This window comes from Camarhynchus parvulus, chromosome 1, assembly GCF_901933205.1.
Source record: "Camarhynchus parvulus chromosome 1, STF_HiC, whole genome shotgun sequence".
Lineage (NCBI taxonomy): Eukaryota > Metazoa > Chordata > Aves > Passeriformes > Thraupidae > Camarhynchus > Camarhynchus parvulus.
The window spans coordinates 256,436-278,578 of record NC_044571.1 but is presented as its reverse complement, the minus strand read 5'-3'; the positions used below and the strand labels follow the sequence as shown (position 1 = coordinate 278,578).

The window sequence follows — 22,143 nt, the reverse complement described above, 5'->3', positions numbered from 1 at the left end:
ATGTGAAAACGTTTACATGTCCCCATCCCTGGAGGTGCCCAGGGGAGGCCTGGACGTGGCACTTGGTGCCCTGGGCTGGGGACAAGGTGGAGTTTGGGCACAGGTTGGACTCAGAGGTCTTGGACACTTCTCCAGTCTCAATGATCCTGGGATTCTGTGAATTTCCTGGTGTCCATGGAGGGCAGTGCCCAGCACAGATGGGTTTACACAGGTGGCATTTAGGGCCAGAGGCTGCATTTTCTACAGACACCTCACATGAGACAAACCCATTTGCTCTCCCTGGCCTGGTTCAGGCACAGAAATAGTGCTTAAATTCAGTTTCCACCCCACAGCTGAGGGGGCAAAGATAAACTTACTGCCACAAGACATCTTGACACAAATGGCTCCTGGGCCACCCCAGGGGACACCTGGGGCTGTGTTTGCCTTCATGACATCCAGTTTGTTTTTAATGTGCAATATATTCTGATTTTAATTAAGCATTTGATGTCTCACCGGTCAAGCCAGAACTTCCCCTCTGTCATTCCCTGGGAGCAATGCTGCAAGCACTCCTCTTGCAAAATTTATGACTTCCACCACCGATTTACCCTCCCAATAAAAATTATGTGTATTGCCAGCGCTGTGGCTGCAGCAGTGCCAGCCATAAATCACCAGGAGCCATAAACATGTCACCTACAAACCATCAGGAGAAAATCCTGCCTGCTGGGACAGCGGCATAAATGGAAATGCTCATTTGCTGCACACACTCCTCCCGCTGTTTGCGCACGGGAGCGCGGCTCAGGCTCGGCTGAGTGGGCAGGGTCGGCGTTAAAAGGGCTGCCCTGGGGACAGGGACACCGGACAGGGACACGGACAGGAGCAGGGACAGTGACACAGACGGGACACGGACAGGGACAGGGACAGGGACACGGACAGGGGCACGGACAGGGACACGGACAGGAGCAGGGACACGGACAGGAGCAGTGACAGGGACACAGACGGGACAGGGACAGGGACAGGAGCAGGGACACGGACACGGACACGGACAGGAGCAGTGACAGTAACACAGACAGGGACAAGGACAGGGACAGTGACACAGACAGGGACAGGGACAGGGACAGGGACACAGGCACAGACACGGACACGGACACGGACACGGGCACAGGATCTCCCTCTGCTCCTCGACACGGCTGAGCCTGCAGTGGCCCGAGAGACCCAACACCTCTGGTAAGTGCTGGCACCTCCCTGAGCCCTTTGGTGGGACAGTGACACGGGTGGGAGCTGTGCCCATGAGCCCCTTTAGTGGGACAGTGACACGGGTGGGAGCTGTGCCCCAGGGCTGCTCCCTGAGCCCCTCTGGTGGGACAATGACACGGGTGGTGCCCATGTCCCCAGTGCCACTCAGGTGGTGCCCATAGCCCCAATGCCACTCGGGTGGTGCCTGTGTCTCCCCCGTGCCACTCAGGTGGTGCCCATGTCCCCAGTGCCACTCAGGTGGTGCCCATAGCCCCAATGCCACTCGGGTGGTGCCCATGTCCCCAGTGCCACTCGGGTGGTCCCATGTCCCTGGTGCCACTCGGGTGGTGCCTGTGTCTCCCCCGTGCCACTCGGGTGGTGCCCATGTCCCCAGTGCCACTTGGATGATCCCCGTGTCCCCAGCACCACTCAGGTGGTGCCCATGGACCCAGTGCCACTTGGATGGTCCCCGTGTCCCCAGTGCCACTCGGGTGGTCCCCGGGGTGGCCGTGGGTGGGATGTGTGGAGGGAGGGGCCGTTGCCATCTCCTGTGGAGCCCTGCTGGTGTCCATGGGCTGTGGCCTGGTGTCAGATCCAGCTCTCTCCCACTCCTGGGGGCCATCCCAGCTGTGGGAATGGCCCTGGCCATGGTCCCTGTCCTGCCTCCAGTGTCACCAGGCAATGTCACCAGTGTCTCTGGGAGCTGCATCCCCAGGGTGCTCCTGCTGATCTGTTGGTTTTCCAAAGCTCCAACCCTGATCCTGCTCCCTTGGCTGAGCCCTCACCTGGCTGCCTGGGCAGGCAGTGATGCTGCTGGGAGAGCAGCAAGGTCTCCTCTGTGGGGAGAAGCAGAGCTCTGAGCCTCACCGAGCTCCCAGGCCCTGCTCCTGCCCTCACTGACACAAACACCAGCATTTTGTGTTACTGGGAGCATCAAAACATGAACCACCAGCATTTTGTCTTTCTGGGGAGCATCAAAACATGAACCACCAGCACTTTGTGTTAGTGGGGAGCATCAAAACATGAACCACCAGCATTTTGTGTTACTGGGGAGCATCAACGTCCGAGACAGGCAAAAGTCAGGAGGTGGCTGTAGAGGCATGACAAGGGACAACACCATGTCCTCCATGGGCGTTCTGCCCTGGTGCCTGGCCTCTCCTCCCAGGCTGGGCTGCCGCAGGGGAGCAGGAGCCCCTCAGCACTGGGCAGGGACACCCTGTCCGTGGTGGATGGCTCAGCAGCCCCCTCCCAGGGCTGCACCAACCCTGAGCTCTGAATCCTCCGGAATGGGATGTTGGCTGCTCCCCAGGGCTTGGCTGCAATGGCCATCCCATGACTGCCAGCCAGGAGATCATTTCCAAACTGGTTCTGTGGCTCTGTGATTCTGTGACTGACACGTGCCTGCTGTGAGCTGAGCTGTGTGTTACCTGCACACACAGAAATGCACATAAACAGGAACAAGCCTGCCTGGCTGTTCATACATTTCACACAATATATGTGTGTGTATTTATACAACTCCCTTACAGACACACACATGGGACATGGGGGGGTAAAACCCCTGGGAGTGGAATCTGTAACGTGTTGGGGCACAAAACAAACCACAGCAGCTCAGGGGGAGCAGAGGGAATAAATCCTGAAGTTCTGAGTGACTGCTACACTGTGGTGGGAATTGCTGGTGTTGGACAAAGTCGGATTTGAGGGAAGGTTTTCTTTTAAGTGAAGCATTTCCTGCAGACCCAAGGAGCTCTCAGCAGCCCCCTCTTTCCTTGGTGCTCCAACAGCCTCTTTTTGCACCTCCATAGTCCTGAGGAGCTGCTGAATCTCAGTGTCTTTGAGAGTTCTGGATGCCTGCCAGAAGCTGTGCTCAGGGTCACAGGCCTGCACACAGATTTTTTAGGTTTTTAACCCAGGCCCCAGCTGCAGGAGTCAGCAGAGTTAACTCACTGCTCAGATCACAGGATGGTGGAATGGTCTGGATAGAAAGGGACCTCAAATCCCTCCCATCCCACCCCTGCCATGGCAGGGACACCTCCCACTGTCCCCAGTGTCCAGCCTGGCCTTGGGCACTGCCAGGGATGCAGGGGCAGCCCCAGCTGCTCTGGGCACCCTGTGCCAGGGCCTGCCCACCCTCCAGATGCTGCTGCATTGGCAGAAAGGGGCAGCTCTTGCCTTTGGGGAGCTCTGAGCCAGCAGTGAGGAGCAGAGGTGCCTGTGGGCAGTTGCTGTGGTACCACCAGGCTCTGTGGAGCATCAGGGGGTGCAGCAGCTGCCCCAGGCCCCCTGTGCTGCCCAGGCTCTGCTGAGATTGTCCCTTCAGCACCTGGCACTGCAGGGCAGGGTGGTTCTGATGCCAACACGTGGCTCTGCCCTGCCTGGAGAAAACCAAATGTTTGGGGGTTTTCCCCAGCTCCCATCAGTTATGTGCTGCCTCTGCCCCGGAGCAGGAAGCTGTCTGTCCTTGCTAAGCTTCAGGATTTATTGTCATATTAGACTCTCAAGCTGAGAATCTAATGAAGAAAATCGTATTAGGACCCTAATAAATACGTCATGGAAGAATTGTCTGTAATCAAAGATGAGCTGTGTTTCAGCAAACCCTCTGGCTCATAATCCAGGCACACTTTTGTATCCTGTGGAAGGTGCAGGAGCACTGAAGTCACAAGTATTTTTTTGCTTTAATTAGCTCATTTTTTTACATTGATTAGCTCCTCTTGCACATTTGCTGCTTTCCCGCACCCACCCAGTGGGTCACTGTGTCACCGAGGGGCTCAGGGACCCTGCCAGCCTCTGCAGCACTGTCACAGGAAATGCAGGATGCGCCAAGGCTTGGGGGGTCTTTGGATAATTCATGTTGGAGAGCATTCTGAAGATCTCTGGCCCAACATCTGCCTCATGGCTGGGACATCTCATGGCTCTGTCCAGCTGGGTCCTGAAAACTTCTGTGCATGGAGATGTGCAGCCTCTGGGCAGCCTGCTCCAGTGCTTGATGGGGAAACATTTCTCATTGCATCCAGTCTAAACCTCCCTCATTTCAACTCCCACCTGCTGCCTCCCATCCTTGAAGATCCCAGTGCAGCCCCCTTGATGCCCCCTTGGAGGAGGATCCCTTCAAACAAACCTTCCCTTCTCAGCGCTGAACTCGCCTCTTCCCTGTGTCACTGTGCCTGTGTCACTGCCATCCTGGTGAGCTGGAGCTGGCACTGCCAGAGCTCTGCCGAGGCCTCCTTCCCTGTGCTCTGGATCTCTGTGTGAAACACCCACACAGAGCCTGTGGCCGTGTCTCGGGAGGTTGCAGGTTATTGCAGCCCTGAGACACGTGCAAAGTCTCTGTTTCGGCCCACACACTCCAAGAAGGAGTCAGGGCTCTTCAGTTCTCGGTCTCAGAGTTGTTCATTGTTCCTTATCTATAAAATTCTTTCTCCTGTCCAGCCGAGGTCAGCTCAGCAAGTCAGAGGCACTCTGCCTGCCCCTGGGGCAGTGTTATCTTTTTATACTAAAAACTACATATAACATTACAATTTACAATTACTTTCCAATACCTATCACCTGTATTAGACACTGAGCTTTTACTCTAAACCAATCCAGAAGTGCCACCATCACAGCAGAAGATGGAGGTAGAGAAGAAGAAGAAGATGAAAGACTGGACACGCCCAAGTCCCTCCATCTTGTCCCCAAAACCGCTATTCTAAAAAACCCCAAAATCTACTTTTTCACCTAGTGATAATTTTATTATTACACTTCTTAAACTTCTGTGACTTTCAGGTCCTCATACAAAGCTGGTAATTTGCTCCAGAGGTCATAATCAAACCCCCAGGTGCTCTGGGCTGTGTGCCAGGGTCTCTGAGCCCCTGGCAGGGGTCCCAGCAGCTCTGGACACCCAGAGGGATGCACTGAGTTCTGACAGCTGTGTGGGGCTTTGCTCATTCCCCTCCACCTGGCAGGAAGGTTGTGAAAAGAGCAGGGCTTGGCTGTGAGTACCTCTGAAAATCCACCTTGCCCTGGGAACCACCTTGTGAGCAGAGGGCAGCAGGGTCTGCGTGGCTGGCTCTCTGTTCTCCTGCAAATTGTGGAATCCCAGGCTGGTTCAGGCAGGGAGGGGCATTACAGACCATCCTGCTCCACCTTCCACTGGCCCAGGCTGCTCCAATCTGGCAGTGAACACTTGCAGGGATGGGGCACCCACAGCTTCTCTGGGCAGCCAGTGCCAGTGCCAACAAATTTTGCATTTGTTTCCAGTGTTGATTTCCTAAATAAGAAGTGTCAGGGTTAATCTTTCACAATTTTCACACCTTTTGATCTCCACTTGGAGTAAAAAAGCAGCCTTGGATTAGCAGCTTGATTGTGGTTGGGATGAGCATGGAAAAGGCGTTTGCTCACTCCACAGAGCATCTCAAACCCTGGAATTTGGGGATGGCTCTGAAATAGTGGAATGTTTTCCTTTTCATTCTGAAGCATTTCAAGTGTTTATTTTTTCTGCTCTTTATCAACAAAAGCTGCCCATCCTTTTCCTTCAGTTTGGGGTTTAATGGGTGAACAGGGGTATAGCTGTGTGTTTGGGGTTTAATGGGTGAACAGGAGCTGTGTGTTTCCTTCAGTTTGGGGTTTAATGGAGTGAACAGGAGTTGTGTGTTTGGGGTTTAATGGGTGAACAGGAGCTGTGTGTTTCCTCCAGTTTGGGGTTAAGGGGGCAGCTTTATGTAATTAACAACATGATTCCAACTTTGGGGAAGTAAGTGGAATTTGGTAATAGTGAACAAGATGTGTTTGGGGTTAAGAACAACTCTATTACATGTGTTTTTAAGACAAGTGGTAAGGTGAACAGATGTTCTTTGTAATTGACAGAGTGTGTTTGGGGTTACATGGGTGAACAAGAGCTGTGTGTTTCCTTCAGTTTGAGGTTTAATGGGTGAACAGGAGTGTAGCTGTGTGTTTGGGGTCACATGGGTGAACAGGAGCCGTGGTTTGGTTACATGGTAACAAGAGTGTGCTAGTTTGGGGTTACACGGTGAACAGGGTAGTGTGTTTGAGGTTTAATGGGTACAGAGGTATTTTTGTTTAATGGGTGAACAGGAGTGTGTTTTGGGGTTTAATGGGTGTACAGGGTGTGTTTTGGGGTTACTGGGTACAGGAGTGTTGTCCTCCTTGGGGAGGTGTTTGGGGTTACATGGGTGAACAGGAGCTGTGTGTTTCCTTCAGTTTGAGGTTTAATGGGTGAACAGGAGTGTAGCTGTGTGTTTAGGGTTTAATGGGTGAGCAGGGGTATAGCTGTGTGTTTGGGGTTACATGGGTGAACAGGAGCTGTGTGTTTGGGGTTTAATGCGTGGGCAGGAGCTGTGTGTTTCCTCCAGTTTGAGGTTTAATGGGTGAACAGGAGTGTAGCTGTGTGTTTGGGGAATGGGTGAACAGGAGCTGTGTGTTTGAGGTTTAATGGGTGAACAGGAGTGTAGCTGTGTGTTTGGGGTTACATGGGTGAACAGGAGCCGTGTGTTTGGGGTTACATGGGTGAACAGGAGCTGTGTGTTTCCTCCAGTTTGAGGTTTAATGGGTGAACAGGAGTGTAGCTGTGTGTTTGGGGTCACATGGGTGAACAGGAGCTGTGTGTGGCACCGTTCCCAGCCAGCTCAGGGATCCCTGCACAGGCTGGTGGGCAGCTGGAGGGATGTGCAGCTCCTCTGCTCAGCACACAGTCCAGCTGTGTGGGGTTTGTGTCATTGGTTTGTTTTAGGTCTAGGCCATGTGAGAGCTGAGCTGGGATGGAGCATGACCCACGCAGCCCCTGGGAATTCAATGGCTCCTTCTATCAGCCTTCAGCTTTCCTCATGATGGGCATCCCGGGCCTGGAGGCCCTTCACCCCTGGATCTCCATCCCCTTCTGTGCCCTCTACCTCTCTGCTCTGCTGGGGAACTGCGTGATCCTGTTCATCGTCAGGAGGACCCCGAGCCTCCACGAGCCCATGTACTATTTCCTGTGCATGCTGGCCCTCACGGACCTGGGGCTGGCCCTGTGCACCCTGCCCACCACCCTGGGCCTCTTCTGGTTCGGCGTGCGCCGCATTGCCTTCGACGCCTGCCTCACGCAGATGTACTTCATCCACATCCTGTCCTTCATCGAGTCCTCCGTGCTGCTGGCCATGGCCTTCGACCGCTTCATGGCCATCTCGCACCCCCTGCGGCACGCGGCCATCCTCACCAGGAGCACCGTGCTGAAGATAGGCCTGGCCATCGTGCTCAGGGGCATGCTCTCGCTGCTCCCCATCCCCTTCCTGCTCAAGAGGCTGACCTACTGCGGCAGGACCGAGCTGTCCCACTCCTTCTGCTTCCACCCCGACATCATGAACCTGGCCTGTGCAGACATAAAGGTCAACGTCTTCTACGGCATGATCATCCTCCTGTCCACGGTGGGCACGGACTTCATCTTCATCGTGCTGTCCTACATCCTCATCATCAGAACCGTCGTCAGCCTCACCACCAGGGAGGAGTGCCTGAAGGCTCTGAACACCTGTGTGTCCCACATCTGTGCTGTGCTGGTGTTCTTCATCCCCATGATCGGGCTGTCCATGATCCATCGCTTCGGGAAGAACGTCCCTCCCCTGGTGAACACCTTGGTGGCCTACACATACCTCATCATCCCCCCTGCCCTCAACCCTGTCATCTACAGCATCAAATCCACCCACATCCGGGAGGCTCTGCTCAGGGCCCTGTGCAGGAAGTGGGGCTCTCACTGGTAGCTTCCTCCAGAGGTTCTGCCAGAGGGTGCTGATGGACTGGGCTGTGTGTCAGAGCCTTGGGATGGGCTGTCAGTCTGTCAGAGCTCTGGGATGGGCTCTGTCAGAGCTCTGGCACTGGGCTCTGTCAGACCCCTGGCACTGACTGGGCTCTCTGTCAGACCCCTGGCACTGGGCTGTGTGTCAGACCCCTGGCACTGGCTCCTCTGTCAGACCCCTGGCACTGGGCTGTGTGTCAGACCCCTAGGACTGGGCTGTCTGTCTGTCTGTCTGTCTGACCCCTGGGACTGGTTCCTTGGCCAGAGCTCTTGGCCTGGTTTCCCAGCCAGAGCTGGTGGATTGCTCTCCTGGTGCTCCATCCGTGCAGGTCACTGCCAGAGGAAAGAGCTGCAGATCCACTGGGGTGCTGTCCCCCAGCCCAGAGCTGTGAGCTTTCATGTTGTGTCCTGGCATGGTGCTTTCCTCCCTTCCTGCACAGAGCATTGCTCATTAGGCCTTGTTGGGGGCCCAGAGCACTCTCAGCCCCTCTGAAAAACGTGTTCAGCCACCATCCATGTGTTCACAGTGCCGTGCCCATCCCCAGTGAGAAAACAGCTGCTTGTGCATCTCTTTTGGAAGCCTTTGAGTCTTACCAGTTGCCAAGTCTAATTAATGTCCCATTCATTGTTCTGCATTGAGTGTCATGTATGTGCAGCATCTGCAATAAAATCCATCTATTCCTTGTGAAAGGTCATAAGATCTGAGGAAGCCTTTTTTCTGTCCGTATGATGCAGAAAGATGAGGTTGGAGTTGCTTGAAATCTTCAGGGTGTGCTGCAGGTGAGCAGGACTGGATGAGCCAGGTGTGCCTCTGGATGGGCTTGTGGGTTTGCTGGGGCTGGAAGCTCTCCTGCACAAAAAGAGAGGAGTTCAAAAATCATGGTAGGAATGGCTAAACATCCTGACAGTCGGGCCTACATGGTGCTGCTGCCTTCCCTCTGAGCTCTGCTGGTGCTGGCTGTGCCAGCAGGGGTGGGAGCAGATCCCCAGGGACACCCAAAGGTGGGAGATAACAGCATGCCCAGCACCTCCTTGCTCTGCTGGAGGCTGGGTCTGACCAGGCAGGCAGAGGTTTCATGGTTCTTCATGGTGCTTCATGGTGCTTCATGGTTCTTCATGGCTCTTCATGGTTCTTCATGGTTCTCCTGGCTCCCCCAGAGGAGGCTGGGTGTCAGCCAGGCAGGCAGAGGTTTCATGGTTCTCCTGGCTCCCACAGACAGAGTAAAGTGTCCCAAAATCACAGAACAGAATCACAGAGCCACCAGGGTTGGAAAAGCCCTCCCAGACCTGTGACTGATCTCCCACCTTGTCACTCACACGAGAGCACTGAGAGCCATGTCCAGCTGTAAATATTTCACTCTCCAAATGGCAGAGCTGTAGTTCTGTTGGTCTCAAAGCACCTTTTGGCCAGTCTGGAGCACGGTGGAGAAGAAGCAGTAACAGTCAGTGTTTGCCTGGGAGGGATGAAGCTGCAAAGGCACCAGGACAGGATCCCAGCCCTGGACTGCCCTGGTTTTGCCTGGCACTGAGCACTTCACCAGCCCAGATCAGACTTTCTGTTCTGCTCCACATGTGCAGTAGCTGGAGAGAAAAAAACTGAGAGAAAAAAAATGATGTGGAAACAGCTCCATAAAACAGCAGAGAGAGGGCAGGGAGGATTCCTGAGGGGAGGATTCCCAGGCCACTGCCTGCTCTGTGCTGTGCTCATTATCTCGCTGTGTCCCAGGGCCCCTTTCCAGGGTGAGACACCAACAACCAGCAGCTCAGCCTGGGGAGCAGCTCCCACTGGCACTGGGGAAGGGGAGAGCTCTGCTCAAATACCTCCGACCTAAACTGGAGCTTGCAGGAGAAATTTACAGAAGAGAACAACAGCCAGGAGAAGAGAGCTTTGCTGTGGAGAGGCCGGGCTTGCAGCATCCTCACAGGAGATTCTGAAACTGAGAATTCTGAGAAGACTCTGAGGCTGCTCCCATTGTGAAAACTTCCAGAGTCCATCCCTGGATGTCCGTGTTTCCTGGCTGCCGCTGTTCTCCAAAGCAGCTCTGAAACAAAAACCCCGAGGAGCCTCTGCCACAGTAAGGAAACGTTTGTGGGGGAGTTGGAGGGCAAAGGGTGGGGCATTTATCAGCACATCTGTCAGCACAGCTGGAGAGCAGGGTGGAGGGGGAATGAAAGAGGGAGAGATAAAGGTTGGAGGGGAGAGGAAGGGGAAGAGGGAGAAGGCAGAGAAGGAGAAAGAAGGAGAGGAAAGATGGGAGAGCTGGGGGTGCTCACCTGGAGAGGAGAAGCTCCAGGGAGAGCTCGGAGCCCCTGGCAGGGCCTGAAGGGGCTCCAGGAGAGCTGCAGAGGGACTGGGGACAAGGCCTGCAGGGACAGCACCCAGGGAATGGCTGCCAGTGCCAGAGGGCAGGGCTGGATGGGATCTTGGCAACGAGGAATTGTTCCCTGGCAGGGTGGGCAGGCCCTGGCACAGGGTGCCCAGAGCAGCTGGGGCTGCCCCTGGATCCCTGGCAGTGCCCAAGGCCAGGCTGGACCCTGGGGACAGTGGGAGGGGTCCCTGCCATGGCAGGAGAAGGAATAGGATGAATTTTAAGGTTCCTCCAAACCCAAACCATTCCATGGTTCTTTAATGAGGCGGGGATTGGTCAAAGGCTGGGCTCAGTGATCCTGGATTTCCAACCTCAGTGATTCTCTGGGTTACTGCTGGGGGGGGCTGCTTGGGTCCCCCTAGGAAAATGAATCTGCATTTATTGGTGTTTCAAAGACATGGATGCATCTCCACCTCTGCAGAAATCGAGGCCCTCACAGCACCCGCTCAGCAATCCCAAATCCTGAGCCACTCATGAAAACCTGGCTACATTTATCAGTGCCAGAGAACTAGAGATGAGCTGCAGCACCAGGGGTTGTTTCAGTGCCTGTCTCACAGCCCCACTCCCTCAGGGAAATGATCAGGAGGGCAGAATTTCCCAGTGGGACTCAGGTAACTCCGTCAGGGCTGGCAGCTGGGGTGCCTCAGTGCCTGCTGGTGATTGCTGAGGCTCCTTGTTCATTCCGTTTGTGTCTCAATCCAAGCGCTTGGCTGACAGCGTCATCCCTGGAATAGATGTTGGGCGCAGTGACAGCAGCAGTCGTCCCACACTGTGTGTAAATCGGGTATAAAAAGCTACAGTGTGAGTGCTCCTTGTTATACATCCAAGATGGAAAAGCCCCACATCAGGAGAATAAAGCCTGATGCTATTTCAGTCCTTCAGCACAGATGTGCAGTAAAAACCCCATGTTTCACAACCCAATATTACTTATAAAATAACTCCATTAATAACCTGCAGAGCTTGCCATAAAGCCACTTTGCATCGTTGATTTGCACAGATTGGGCACAAAGGAATAACCAGAAAGCTCAGGCTGAGCTTGACCTTGTGCTGCCCACCCAGGGCACGAGGGATGGTGGGTTTTTTCCAGGTACTGGCTTGGTGCCTGAAAATAGAAAGGTACCTAAAGCAAAGCCTTTTCTGTATCTTCAGGCCATTATCCTTGGATCACAGCACTGCTGGAAAATCTACAAATACAGAATAAGGTAAATAATCAGATTTTTTTTTTTAACAGATATTCTGTTTTTTCCATACATGTTTTTCAGAGGATGAAAATCCAATTCGTATGTGCAGAAACATTTGAAAGATCCATGTCTTCCTGTGCCTGTGAGCTGTTCTGGGGAGGGCTGGGTCGTGGGAGGCAGCACTGCCAGCTCCAGCCTCACCGAGCACATTTCTGACAGGCCACCACAGCACATATGGAAAAAATCAGGCAGCACTGAAGTACCACAGAAAGCACTAAAAATCTGCAGGGATTTTTGTTATAATTTTTAATTTTGTCCTTTAAGAAGAAAAGCAAACAAGTTCAGCTGATGGGTTTATTATTGAAAAGGTTGATTTTACAGTGTTCTGCCTTTTAGAGAATTCAGGCAATTCCTGAATTCAAATGTCAGCATTTTGTCAGTACATATGTTGTTGCACAGAGCCATAACGGGGTAAAAAACCCAGAGAGGAGCTCTGTGCATCAGCATGGCAGCTCTGAGAATCCCCAGAATGGCCCTGTGGGATCCCGAGCCATGGGAAAGGGCTCATAAAACGTCCCCTTTGTGTTTCCCTCGCAGCAGGAGGCGCCCGGGCCGGGCATGAGTGTCCCAGGGGGCCATGCCCTTCTCCAACAGCTCTGAGCTCAGCCCGTCCTTCCTGCTGGCCGGCCTGCCGGGGCTGGAGGGGGCTCACTCCTGGCTGGCCGCGGCGCTGTGCTCGGCCTACGTGCTGGCCGTGCTGGCCAACGGCGCCGTGCTGCTGGCCGTGCGCGCCGAGCCCGGCCTGCACGCGCCCATGTACTTCTTCCTGTGCATGCTGGCCGCCATCGACCTGGCGCTGGCCTCGGCCACCGTGCCGCGCACCCTCTGCCTCTACTGGCTGGGCACGCCGCGACGTCGGCTTCGGCGCCTGCCTCACGCAGATGTTCCTGATCCACGCGCTCTCGGCCGCCGAGTCCACCGTGCTGCTGGCCATGGCGGCCGACCGCTACGTGGCCATCTGCCACCCGCTGCGCCACGCCGCCGTGCTCGGCGGCCGCGCCACGGCCAAGGTGGGCCTGCTGGCCCTGGCCCGCGGCGTGCTCTTCTTCCTGCCGCTGCCCCTGCTGCTCCTGCCGCTGCCCTTCTGCGGGCCCCGCCGCCTGTCCCACTCCTTCTGCCTGCACCAGGACGTGATGAACCTGGCCTGCGCCAACACCACCCCCAGCGTGGTGTACGGGCTCACCGCCATCCTGCTCGTCATGGGGCTGGACGCCGTGCTCATCTGCCTCTCCTACCTGCTCATCCTCAGGGCCGTGCTGCGCCTGGCGGACTGGAGGGAGCGGCTCAAGGTGTTCAGCACCTGCGTCGCCCACATCTGCGTGGTGCTGGCCTTCTACGTGCCCCTGATCGGGCTCTCCGTGGTGCACAGGTTCGGCAAGGACCTGGCTCCGCTGGTCCACATCATCATGGGCAACGTCTACATCCTGGTGCCCGCTGTGCTCAACCCCATCATCTACGGGGTGAGGACCAAGCAGATCCAGAGGACGATCCTGAGTTTGATCCGCATCACTGACAGAGCTCCCCGGTGACCCAAGCCTGGCCGCTGCCCCGTGCCCTCACCCTGGCTCACCTGGTTTTACACTCAGAGCCTTTGGTGCCAGACTGTCCTCTCCGTGTGCTCCGAGGTGCTGCCACCAGGCAAAGGCTGATGTAAACTCCTCCCGAGAATGTTTGCCCTCACCAAACTCAGAGAGCAATGACTGCAATGATCTAAACCCAATCCCACTCTCACCAAACTCAGAGAGAAATGACTGCAATGATCTAAACCCAATCCCACTCTCACCAAACTCAGAGAGAAGTTACTGCAATGATCTAAACCCAATCCCAGCCTCACCAAACTCAGAGAGCAATGGCTGCAATGATTTAAACCCAATCCCACTCTCACCAAATTCAGAAATGACTGCAATGATCTAAACCCAATCCCAGCCTCACCAAACTCAGAGAGCAATGGCTGCAATGATTTAAACCCAATCCCAGCCTCAACAAACTCAGAAATGGCTGCAATGATCTAAACCCAATCCCAGTGTCACCAAACTCAGAGAGAAACAGCTGCAATGATCTAAACCCAATCCCGCTCTCATCAAACTCAGAGAGAAACAGCTGCAATGATCTAAATCCAAGCCCAATCTCACCAAACTCAGAAATGGCTGCAATGATCTAAATCCAAGCCCAACCTGGCAGGATCCACAAGAAGGGAAAAGTGACTCAGCAAACTTACACAGATGTCCCAGCATTGCACCTCTTGGTTCCCTTCTCACCTCTAACCATGGCAGAGCAGAGAAAATGCTGGATGGTTTGGGATGATTTAGTTAATTCCTTGTTTTCACATGGGGCACAGTCACATTCCAGAAGTTTTGCCAGAAAATTTGCATGTAACATCATTCTTTAAGTAAAATAATTACAGGACACCTGTCCGAAGTGACATTACAGATGCAGAAATGCATTTCAGAGAAAGAACATCCACCTCTGTGGCCTTGTTCTGACCTGCTGGGTGGGGCAGATCTTGACAGAAAGCCTTGACCTTCTGTCAAAACCCCTCAACTTCCTCATAGCAGACGCTGTGGAAAAACTTCAGACTCAGAGTTACTGGCAGCAATTGTAAAAACAATTCAAATTAGCAACTGCATTCAATAAAATGAAAACATCTCAAGGGAAAAAAATAAGCAAGTTGTAAATGTCAGTGATGCTTCCAAGCTGAAGGAAGTCTTGTTGCCAAGCCAAAGGTGTAGCACACTGGGAATTCCTAAAACGGGGTCCTGTCACTAGCACCACTGAGCAGAGTGTGGCACCATCCTCTGGCACTTGGAGGCGTGTGGATGGATTGATGGGAACCCTCTCAGTGCTCCCATTACCATGAACTGTGGTTTCACCCTCGAGGTGGAATCAGGGATGTTCCCACCGGGGCAGGCACAGAGACCCCTCAGGGAGGGGCTGCAGGGCTGAGCTCCTGTTTGGTCACCGTGGGTTTGGCTGCCCCAGGGCTGGCACCAGGGCCCCTGGTCTGACCTGCACTCCATCAGGAGGCCCAGGTGCTCTCAGACCCCAGGGTCTCCGTTAGCATCCCAAATCCCCAAATCCCTGGGGCTGGCACAGCCCTGCCAGCCCATGCAGTGCCAGCTGTGCCCCATGGGCACCTTGTCCCCAGCCCAGAGCACTCAGTGCCACCTCCAGGGCACACCTGCAGGGATGGGCACTGCAAAGCTCCCTGGGCAGCCCCTGCCAAGGCCTGAGCTCCCTTTCCATGGGCAAATTGCTGCTGCTGGCCCAGCTGAGCCTGCCCTGGCCCAGCCTGAGGCCGTTCCCTCTGCTCCTGTCCCTGTGCCCTGGGAGCAGAGCCCGACCCCCCCGGCTGTGCCCTCCTGGCAGGGACTTGTGCAGAGCCACAAGGGCCCCTGAGCCTCCTTTGCTCCAGCCTCAGCCCCTTCCCAGCTCCTCAGGGATTCTCCAGCTCCCTCAGGGATTCTGCAGCCCCTTCCCAGCTCCCTCAGCCTCTCCCCATGGACTGGCTCTCCAGGACAGGGGCCAGCTCCCAGAGCTCAGGGTCCTGGTCCCTTGTCCATCTTCAGATGGGAGATGTCACCAAAGGCTCAGCCAGGGCCCCCAGTGCTGCAGTGTTTGGTGCAGTTTGGTGCAGTTTCTCCCCAGTTCCAATGAATGCTGAGAGTAAAACAAGCCTCATTTTTGTAGTCTGTGCTGGTACAGCTTCAGTCCTGGCATAACCTTTTCTGCTAAATCCAGTCCCAGTTTATTTCAAAATAAATACTTTCATTTAGGTGAGTTGCAAACGCTTTTCATCTGGGACTTCAACGCAATTCTGGCCCCTGTCATTTTGGCATATTCTGGTTTAATAGAGCTTGGAAGGGTAAAAAATATTCGTAAAAATGAAAACAATCTGTACCTGCCTAATGTGATTTGGGAAATGTGAATGAATTTTTCAGAGGCATTATGGGTCTAAACCCTTTTCAGGTGGCCATGGCACTGAGAAATGGCTCCTGCTCATTCCCCATATGTTCCTTTTTTTCCTCTTGTGCTGAGAAAAAAATTAATAAAGGAAAATGAATGAACTACCCTGGAATGCTGTATTGTATTTTCTAGTCATTTATTTCTCAGAGAGTTAATAGAGGCTCGGAGCAGGAAGGCATGCTGGATTGATTTCTCCTGGGTGCAGATAAAACTCACTCACATCTTGTTTTCCAAAGTTCAGTCATGGACTGCTGCCTTGCTGGGGAACAGAACATGCTGGAACGTGGCACTTGTCTTTGCCAAAGAGCACAGCAGCCACCTTCCTCCTGGACTGTCCAGTGCTCAGGGCCCAGGGCACCTCTCCTGCAGCACAAGGAAAACCTCAACCACACCATGGGCACACCCAGCCCACATCTCCTCTGTGAGCAGGGCCAGAGCCAGAGCTGGGGCTGCCCCAGCTCAGCTGGGAAGGGTCGGGTTCATTGGCCCGAAAGGGAAGGGTTGGAGGGAGGAAAAAGGAGGATGGGAGAGGTGGGGAGAGGATTGGGAGTCACAAGAGCCTGGTCATGGCAAGAGAGGCAACAAGGACACACACGGGGCTGTAGCAGTTGGAGATCTCCTAGATCTCCTCAGAGATGACCTCCAAGTATCTTCTCTTCTCTTCTCTTCTCTTCTCTTCTCTTCTCTTCTCTTCTCTTCTCTCTTCTCTTCTCTTCTCTTCTCTTCTCTTCTCTTCTCTTCTCTTCTCTTCTCTTCTCTTCTCTTCTCTTCTCTTCTCTTCTCTTCTCTTCTCTTCTCTTCTCTTCTCTTCTCTTCTCTTCTCTCCTCTCCTCTCCTCTCCTCTCCTCTCCTCTCCTCTCCTCTCCTCTCCTCTCCTCTCCTCTCCTCTCCTCTCCTCTCCTCTCCTCTCCTCTCCTCTCCTCTCCTCTCCTCTCCTCTCCTCAGCCCAGGGGTGCAGAGTGACACCTAGCACAAAATGAACTGGACAAACCCAGTTCAGGTTCCCAAATCTGCCTCCTTGCATCATCATCCTCCACCTGTGCCATGAGTTTGGTGCTCCTGACTCCCCTCTCCACACCTGGATTAGAGCTGGGGATGAAAAGCAGCAGAGCAGGGGTACATTGCTGTTGTTTGGAAAGGATCATTAGTACATACTGCAACAGTCTTAATTGCAAACCCAGCAATTAAACCCACATTTAACCTTGAACTGCCCAGAGAAGGGCAATGGAGCTGGGGAAGGGTAGGGTGGGGATCAGGCTCTGCTCCCAGGGCACAGGGACAGGAGCAGAGGGAACGGCCTCAGGCAGGGCCAGGGCAGGCTCAGCTGGGACAGCAGCAGCAATTTGCCCATGGAAAGGGAGCTCAGGCCTTGGCAGGGGCTGCCCAGGGAGCTTTGCAGTGCCCATCCCTGCAGGTGTGCCCTGGAGGTGGCACTGAGTGCTCTGGGCTGGGGACAAGGTGCCCACGGGGCACAGCTGGCACTGAGGGCTGTGCCAGCCCAGGGATTTGGGGGTTCTGGTCTAGTGGAAGGTGTCCCTGCCCATGGCAGGGGGTTGGAACTCGATGATCTTTCCGGTTCCTTCCAGCACAAGCCCTTCTATAACTCTATGATGGCTCTTAGATCTCCTCCAAATCAAAACACTGTAGGAAACCAGGTACAGAACAGCAAAACTCAGCCCTGTTTGCGAGGTTCTCGGCACTGAGTGGGTTAAACACTGCCACCTCCCCTGGCTTCTGTGTCTAATTAGCCTGAGGTAGCGGGGGAGATGCAGAGCTCCGTGCTGGGACTGAGTGTCAGGCAGACAAACACGCCAGGTCTCCGCAGAGCAGAGTCCCCTGGAGAGGCAGGTGTGTTCGGGGCAGGAAGGGCTCGGGGCAGCCCCACTCCTGCCTTCCCTGGGAGCTGTGCCCCCGGCCCTGTGCTCCCCACAGGGCAGTGAAGTTTCAGGCAGAGCGCCATCAGCAGAGGCAGCTGCCTGGGAGCAGCAAAGAAGAAAATTGTCAGGACTTGAGATTCCTGGGATGTTTAAATCCACATGGAAAAGATGGGGAATGTCCCCAGAGTGCAGGAGGCCCCCACCCAAAGCACGTGTGAGGGTTCCAGCTCCAGCTGGGGCTGGTGGCCGTGCTGGGATGGTCACAGGGTGACAAGGGTGACATCTGTGGGGATGCAGCAGGACCAGAGCCCAGCCCGGCTGCATCAGACCCTGGGGGAGGCCCACGAGACCAGAACCCCCAAATCCCTGGGGCTGGCACAGCCCTGCCAGCCCATGCAGTGCCAGCTGTGCCCCATGGGCACCTTGTCCCCAGCCCAGAGCACTCAGTGCCACCTCCAGGGCACACCTGCAGGGATGGGCACTCCCTGGCTCTGCTCTGGGACCCTGCCCATCCCTCTGCTGCCTGCAGGTCTCCATCAGGTGCAGGAAGGTTCCATGGGACGGTGTTCACAGGGGTCCCAGGATGAGGGAAGAGATGAGGATCTGACTCCACGTTTCAGAAGGCTGATTTATTATTTTATGATATAGATTATATTAAAACTATACTAAAAGAATAGAAGAAAGGATTTCATCAGAAGGCTAGCTAAGCTAAGAATAGGAAAGAATTAATAACAAAGGCTTGTTATTCTCGGACAGAGTCTGAGCCAGCTGACTGTGATTGGCCATTAATTAGAAACAACCACATGGACCAATCCCAGATGCACCTGTTGCATTCCACAGCAGCAGATAACCATTGGTCACATTTTGTTCCTGAGGCCTCTCAGCTTCTCAGGAGGAAAAATCCAAAGGAAAGGATTTTCCATAAAAGATGTCTGTGACAGTTCCAAAGCTGCAGTCAGGCTGGGGACATCAGCCTGGTGCACACTGCAGGGCTGCTGAGGGGATCCTTCCTGCTGGGGTGAGGGGGAATTGAGCAGTGCGCAGGGTGTGAGCGAGTCCCTGTCCTTGGGGACAGAAGCAGTATCACTTCAGTGTGGGCTGGTGGGCCAGGGGGGCTGTCAAATACTCTGACACTGGCCCTTCTGGCCTGAAATCCATTGCTTCTTGACCAAGACCAGCTCTTGGCAGCTCAGTTTACACTGAGGAGCAGCACAGTGCTGTCCAGCCTGCCCAGGTGGGTAAATGGGTGTGAAACCTTCTCTTCCCAGCATGCAGAAGTCACTCCTGGGCAGCACAGGCCACTGCCAGAGCTCTCCCCTCCAGGAGAGGGTGCTGTGCTTATTGCTGGCTTCATTCCTGCTGGAAAACTCCAGTTTGTGCAGCTGAGCCCAAACCTGCCACCCCTGGGCTGGCAGATGTTCCCAGAGCTGCTTTTTGGCACCCACAGCTCAGGGCTGGTGACAAGGATCCCTCTCCCCACTAAGCACCCCTCAGGAAGGTTTGCTGCAGACCAGCTCTGCTCTGGCCTCCTGGGCTGCTCGCCTTTGGACACTGGGCAGCAGCAGGTGTGCATCTCGGGCAGTCCTGCTGCTCAGTTTATCCAGGAGGAGCCCGGTGTGCTCCAGGAGAGCCCCTCAGGAGGGACAGGACACTTCAGTGGGAGCTTCAGGACCCTCATTTCACAGGGCTCTCCTGGCCCAGTGCAAGCAGGGGCCAAAGGCTGTGGGGAAATCTCAGCTTCCAGACCCCGCTCTGCCCCTGGCCAGGTCAGGTCCAGAGTGCTTGATGCTCCTTTATTTCCCACAGCACAGAAAGCCCCCAGCATAGGCAGCAGCCAAGCCGGGCTCATGTCTGTGAGCACACACCTCCTCCTGCCCATCTGCTCCTGCCCCACTCTGAGCCCCGTTGTGTGAGTAGCTCTGGGACACATCCTCTTCCAGCACCTGACCCATGGGTTTGACTCGATCACTCTGAAGGCTTTGCCCACCTTTCTGATTCTGTGTGTGCCTCAAACCGTGCTCAGTTTCCTGCAGCTGTGGGTAAACTCAACGAGGGACGGCACTGTGAGTGCTCAGGGAGGAACCTCCCTCCCTACCCCGAGTTTAAGAGATCCATCTGTGCAGAAATCACTTGATTCTCTGCTCTGTCACCGCTGCCCAGGAGGTTTCATCAATGGTGGGATGAAAGTTGGCATGACAGCCTTCAATCTGACTTCTGCACCCCTGGGAATGCAGAGTTCACCCCTCGCAGGAGTCAAACTCCTCACTGCTAAAATCCTTTCACAATTAAAAAAAAACCCAAACCCTCTCCTGACTAATTATTTTCACTGTAAGGCTGAGTAGTTCTGAAAGACCTTCCTGCAGCAGATTTCATCTCATGAAGAGCGTTCCTGCACTGTGTGGTGGCATTTAAAAGCCCCATAAGAAGGTGCATTCACACCTCTCCTTCCTGACCCCACAGAGGCTCTGCCAGGAACGTTTCCTCCTGCCTGAACTGCCTCAAATAAACCAGCACCACGTTCCCACCCTGCTCGGAGATCATTCCCAGGCCTGTTTAGCTCCTGGTGCCAGCCCAAGGCAGCCCCACAGCAGCTCCAGCTGGACACTGGGGTTCACTCAGAGCTGTTTGCATCATCCCCTCTGGCACAGCAGATCAGCCAAAAACATAGAAAAGGAGAAGGAGAAGGAGAAGAAGCAGAAGAAGAAGAGGAAGAAGAAGAGGAAGAAGAAGAGGAAGAGGAAGAAGAAGAAGAAGAGGAAGAGGAAGAAGAAGAAGAAGAAGAAGAGGAAGAGGAAGAGGAAGAAGAAGAAGAAGAAGAAGAAGAGGAAGAAGAGGAAGAGGAAGAGGAAGAGGAAGAGGAAGAAGAAGAAGAAGAAGAAGAAGAAGAAGGTGGTGATGGTGGTGGGGGATGCAAAGGTATTCCCTGGCAGCCTGGAGGGAAGATGCTCAGGCAGCTCCTGTTTGAGTTTGGATATAGAAATATCTACTTCAATATCTATATTTAAGGCAGAGTGATCAGGGCTTTTCTGGGCTGCTTTTCAGCTGCCAGCTCTGGACAAGCATCAGCTCCCTCTGGCAGTGCTGCTGTGGGGGCCCTGGGGATCAGTGTCACAGGGAGGGTGGCCCTGTCACCCAGAGCTGTGCCCTCAGCCCCTTTTCCTTGTTGGGGAGAGCTGTGCACGCCATTTATCCAGGCAGGGCACAGCAGGGGTGGCACACACTGCCCGTGGCAGTGCCAGATGTGCCAGATGTGCCACGGTGCCACCAGTGGGTGTGACAGCCACCTGAGACAGCTTCCCTCAGAGCAGGGACCTGCACCAGGCCAGGGGACAGACACCCCTGAGCAAGGGCAATCCTTGCCCATTGTCCAGCCTGCCCAGGTGGGTAAATGGGGCAAAATCCCTCAGGGTCTCTGCTGCTCACAGTGACCCCGAGATGGGTCAGGAAGTCTCTGTTCCCAGCCTGGCGATCAAAGAAGGAGTCAGAGCTCTTCCATTCTCATTCTCAAGGTTGTTTATTGTACCTTATCTATAAAATTATTTCTCCTGACCTGCAGAGGTCTGTCCAGCAGGTCAAATAGAGGCACTCTGCCTGCCCCAGGTGGTGTTATCTTTTTATACTAAAAACTACGTGTACAATATTTACCATAACTTCCCAATCCCTATCACCTGTGTTGGACAGTGAGCTTCTACTCTAAACCAACCCAAAAGTGCCACCATCACAGCAGAAGATGGAGGCCAAGAACAAGAAGGAGAAAGGCTGGGCACACCCAGATTCCTCCATCTTGCCCCCTGAACCCCCATTCTAAAAACCCCAAAAAATCTATTTTTCAACCCATGACAAACTAATTATTATTCTACTTAGAGCTCCGTGGCTTGCAGTTCCTCCTATAAGGTTGGTAACTTGCTCCATGGGTCATAATCAAACCCACAGGTGTCCTGGGCTCTGTGCCAGGGTCCCTGAGCTCCCTGGCAGGGTCCTGGCAGTCCAGGACAGCCAGAGGGATGTCCTGAATTCCGACAGAAACCTTCTCTTCCAGCATGCAGAAGTCACTCCCTGAGCACAGGCAGCTGCCAGAGCTCTCCCCTCCAGGAGAGGGTGGTGTGGTTATCGCTGACTTCATTCCTGCTGGAAAGCAGCGCTGCAGCTTGTGCAGCTGAGCCCAAACCTGCCATCCCTGGGCTGGCAGATGTTCCCAGAGCTGCTTTTTGGCACCCACGGGCTGCTGGGTGCTTGGCAAAGCCCGGCTGCCCTGCCTGGGCTCTCAGCTGCGCTCAGCTCTGGGAGGCACACACTGCCTGGCACAAAGGCACTTCCCCAGCCTCCGCTGCCAAGGGTGTTTCTGGGGAAGGAAAAGATCATCATGGGGCTTTTCCACAGAAAGGAGAAAAAATAGAGGTGCAAATGATTTAATAACAACAACAACAACAACAACAACAATAATAATAATAATAATAATAATAGTGACAAAAATAGATGTGAAGTGAGGCTGAGGCTCCCTGCCCGCAGAGAAGATGTGCTCACAGCACCCACCCAGCAGGGATCCAGGAATCTCCTCCATGAAGCACTGACCCCACTCCCAGGTCTCCAGGGCAGGGAGACCTCCAGGTGATGTCTGAGCCAGGTCCTGGTGTGTGCACAGGGTTCTCCTCTGGGCCTGGCAGGCCAGAGCAAGGAGCAGGGGGCTCCCAGCATGTCAGAGCCCAGGACATCCCTCTGGC

At 54.4% G+C, this 22,143-nt stretch overlaps 2 protein-coding genes across 2 annotated transcripts; both read left to right on the top strand.

Annotated features, from left to right (window-relative positions):
* The first annotated feature begins 6,833 nt into the window (after positions 1–6,833).
* On the top strand, positions 6,834–7,937 carry LOC115905260 (olfactory receptor 51G2-like). The gene has a single exon (XM_030951488.1). The coding sequence runs from the start codon at positions 6,963–6,965 to the stop codon at positions 7,935–7,937; it is 975 nt and encodes a 324-aa protein (XP_030807348.1). The 5' UTR covers positions 6,834–6,962.
* Positions 7,938–9,718: 1,781 nt separating this feature from the next.
* Positions 9,719–13,404, top strand: LOC115905369 (olfactory receptor 51E2-like). Its single transcript, XM_030951611.1, is given in 4 exon segments — positions 9,719–10,047; positions 11,491–11,543; positions 12,120–12,429; positions 12,431–13,404. Coding segments are annotated over 2 exon segments (951 nt in total). The 5' UTR covers positions 9,719–10,047; positions 11,491–11,543; positions 12,120–12,159; the 3' UTR covers positions 13,112–13,404.
* Positions 13,405–22,143: the final 8,739 nt, after the last annotated feature.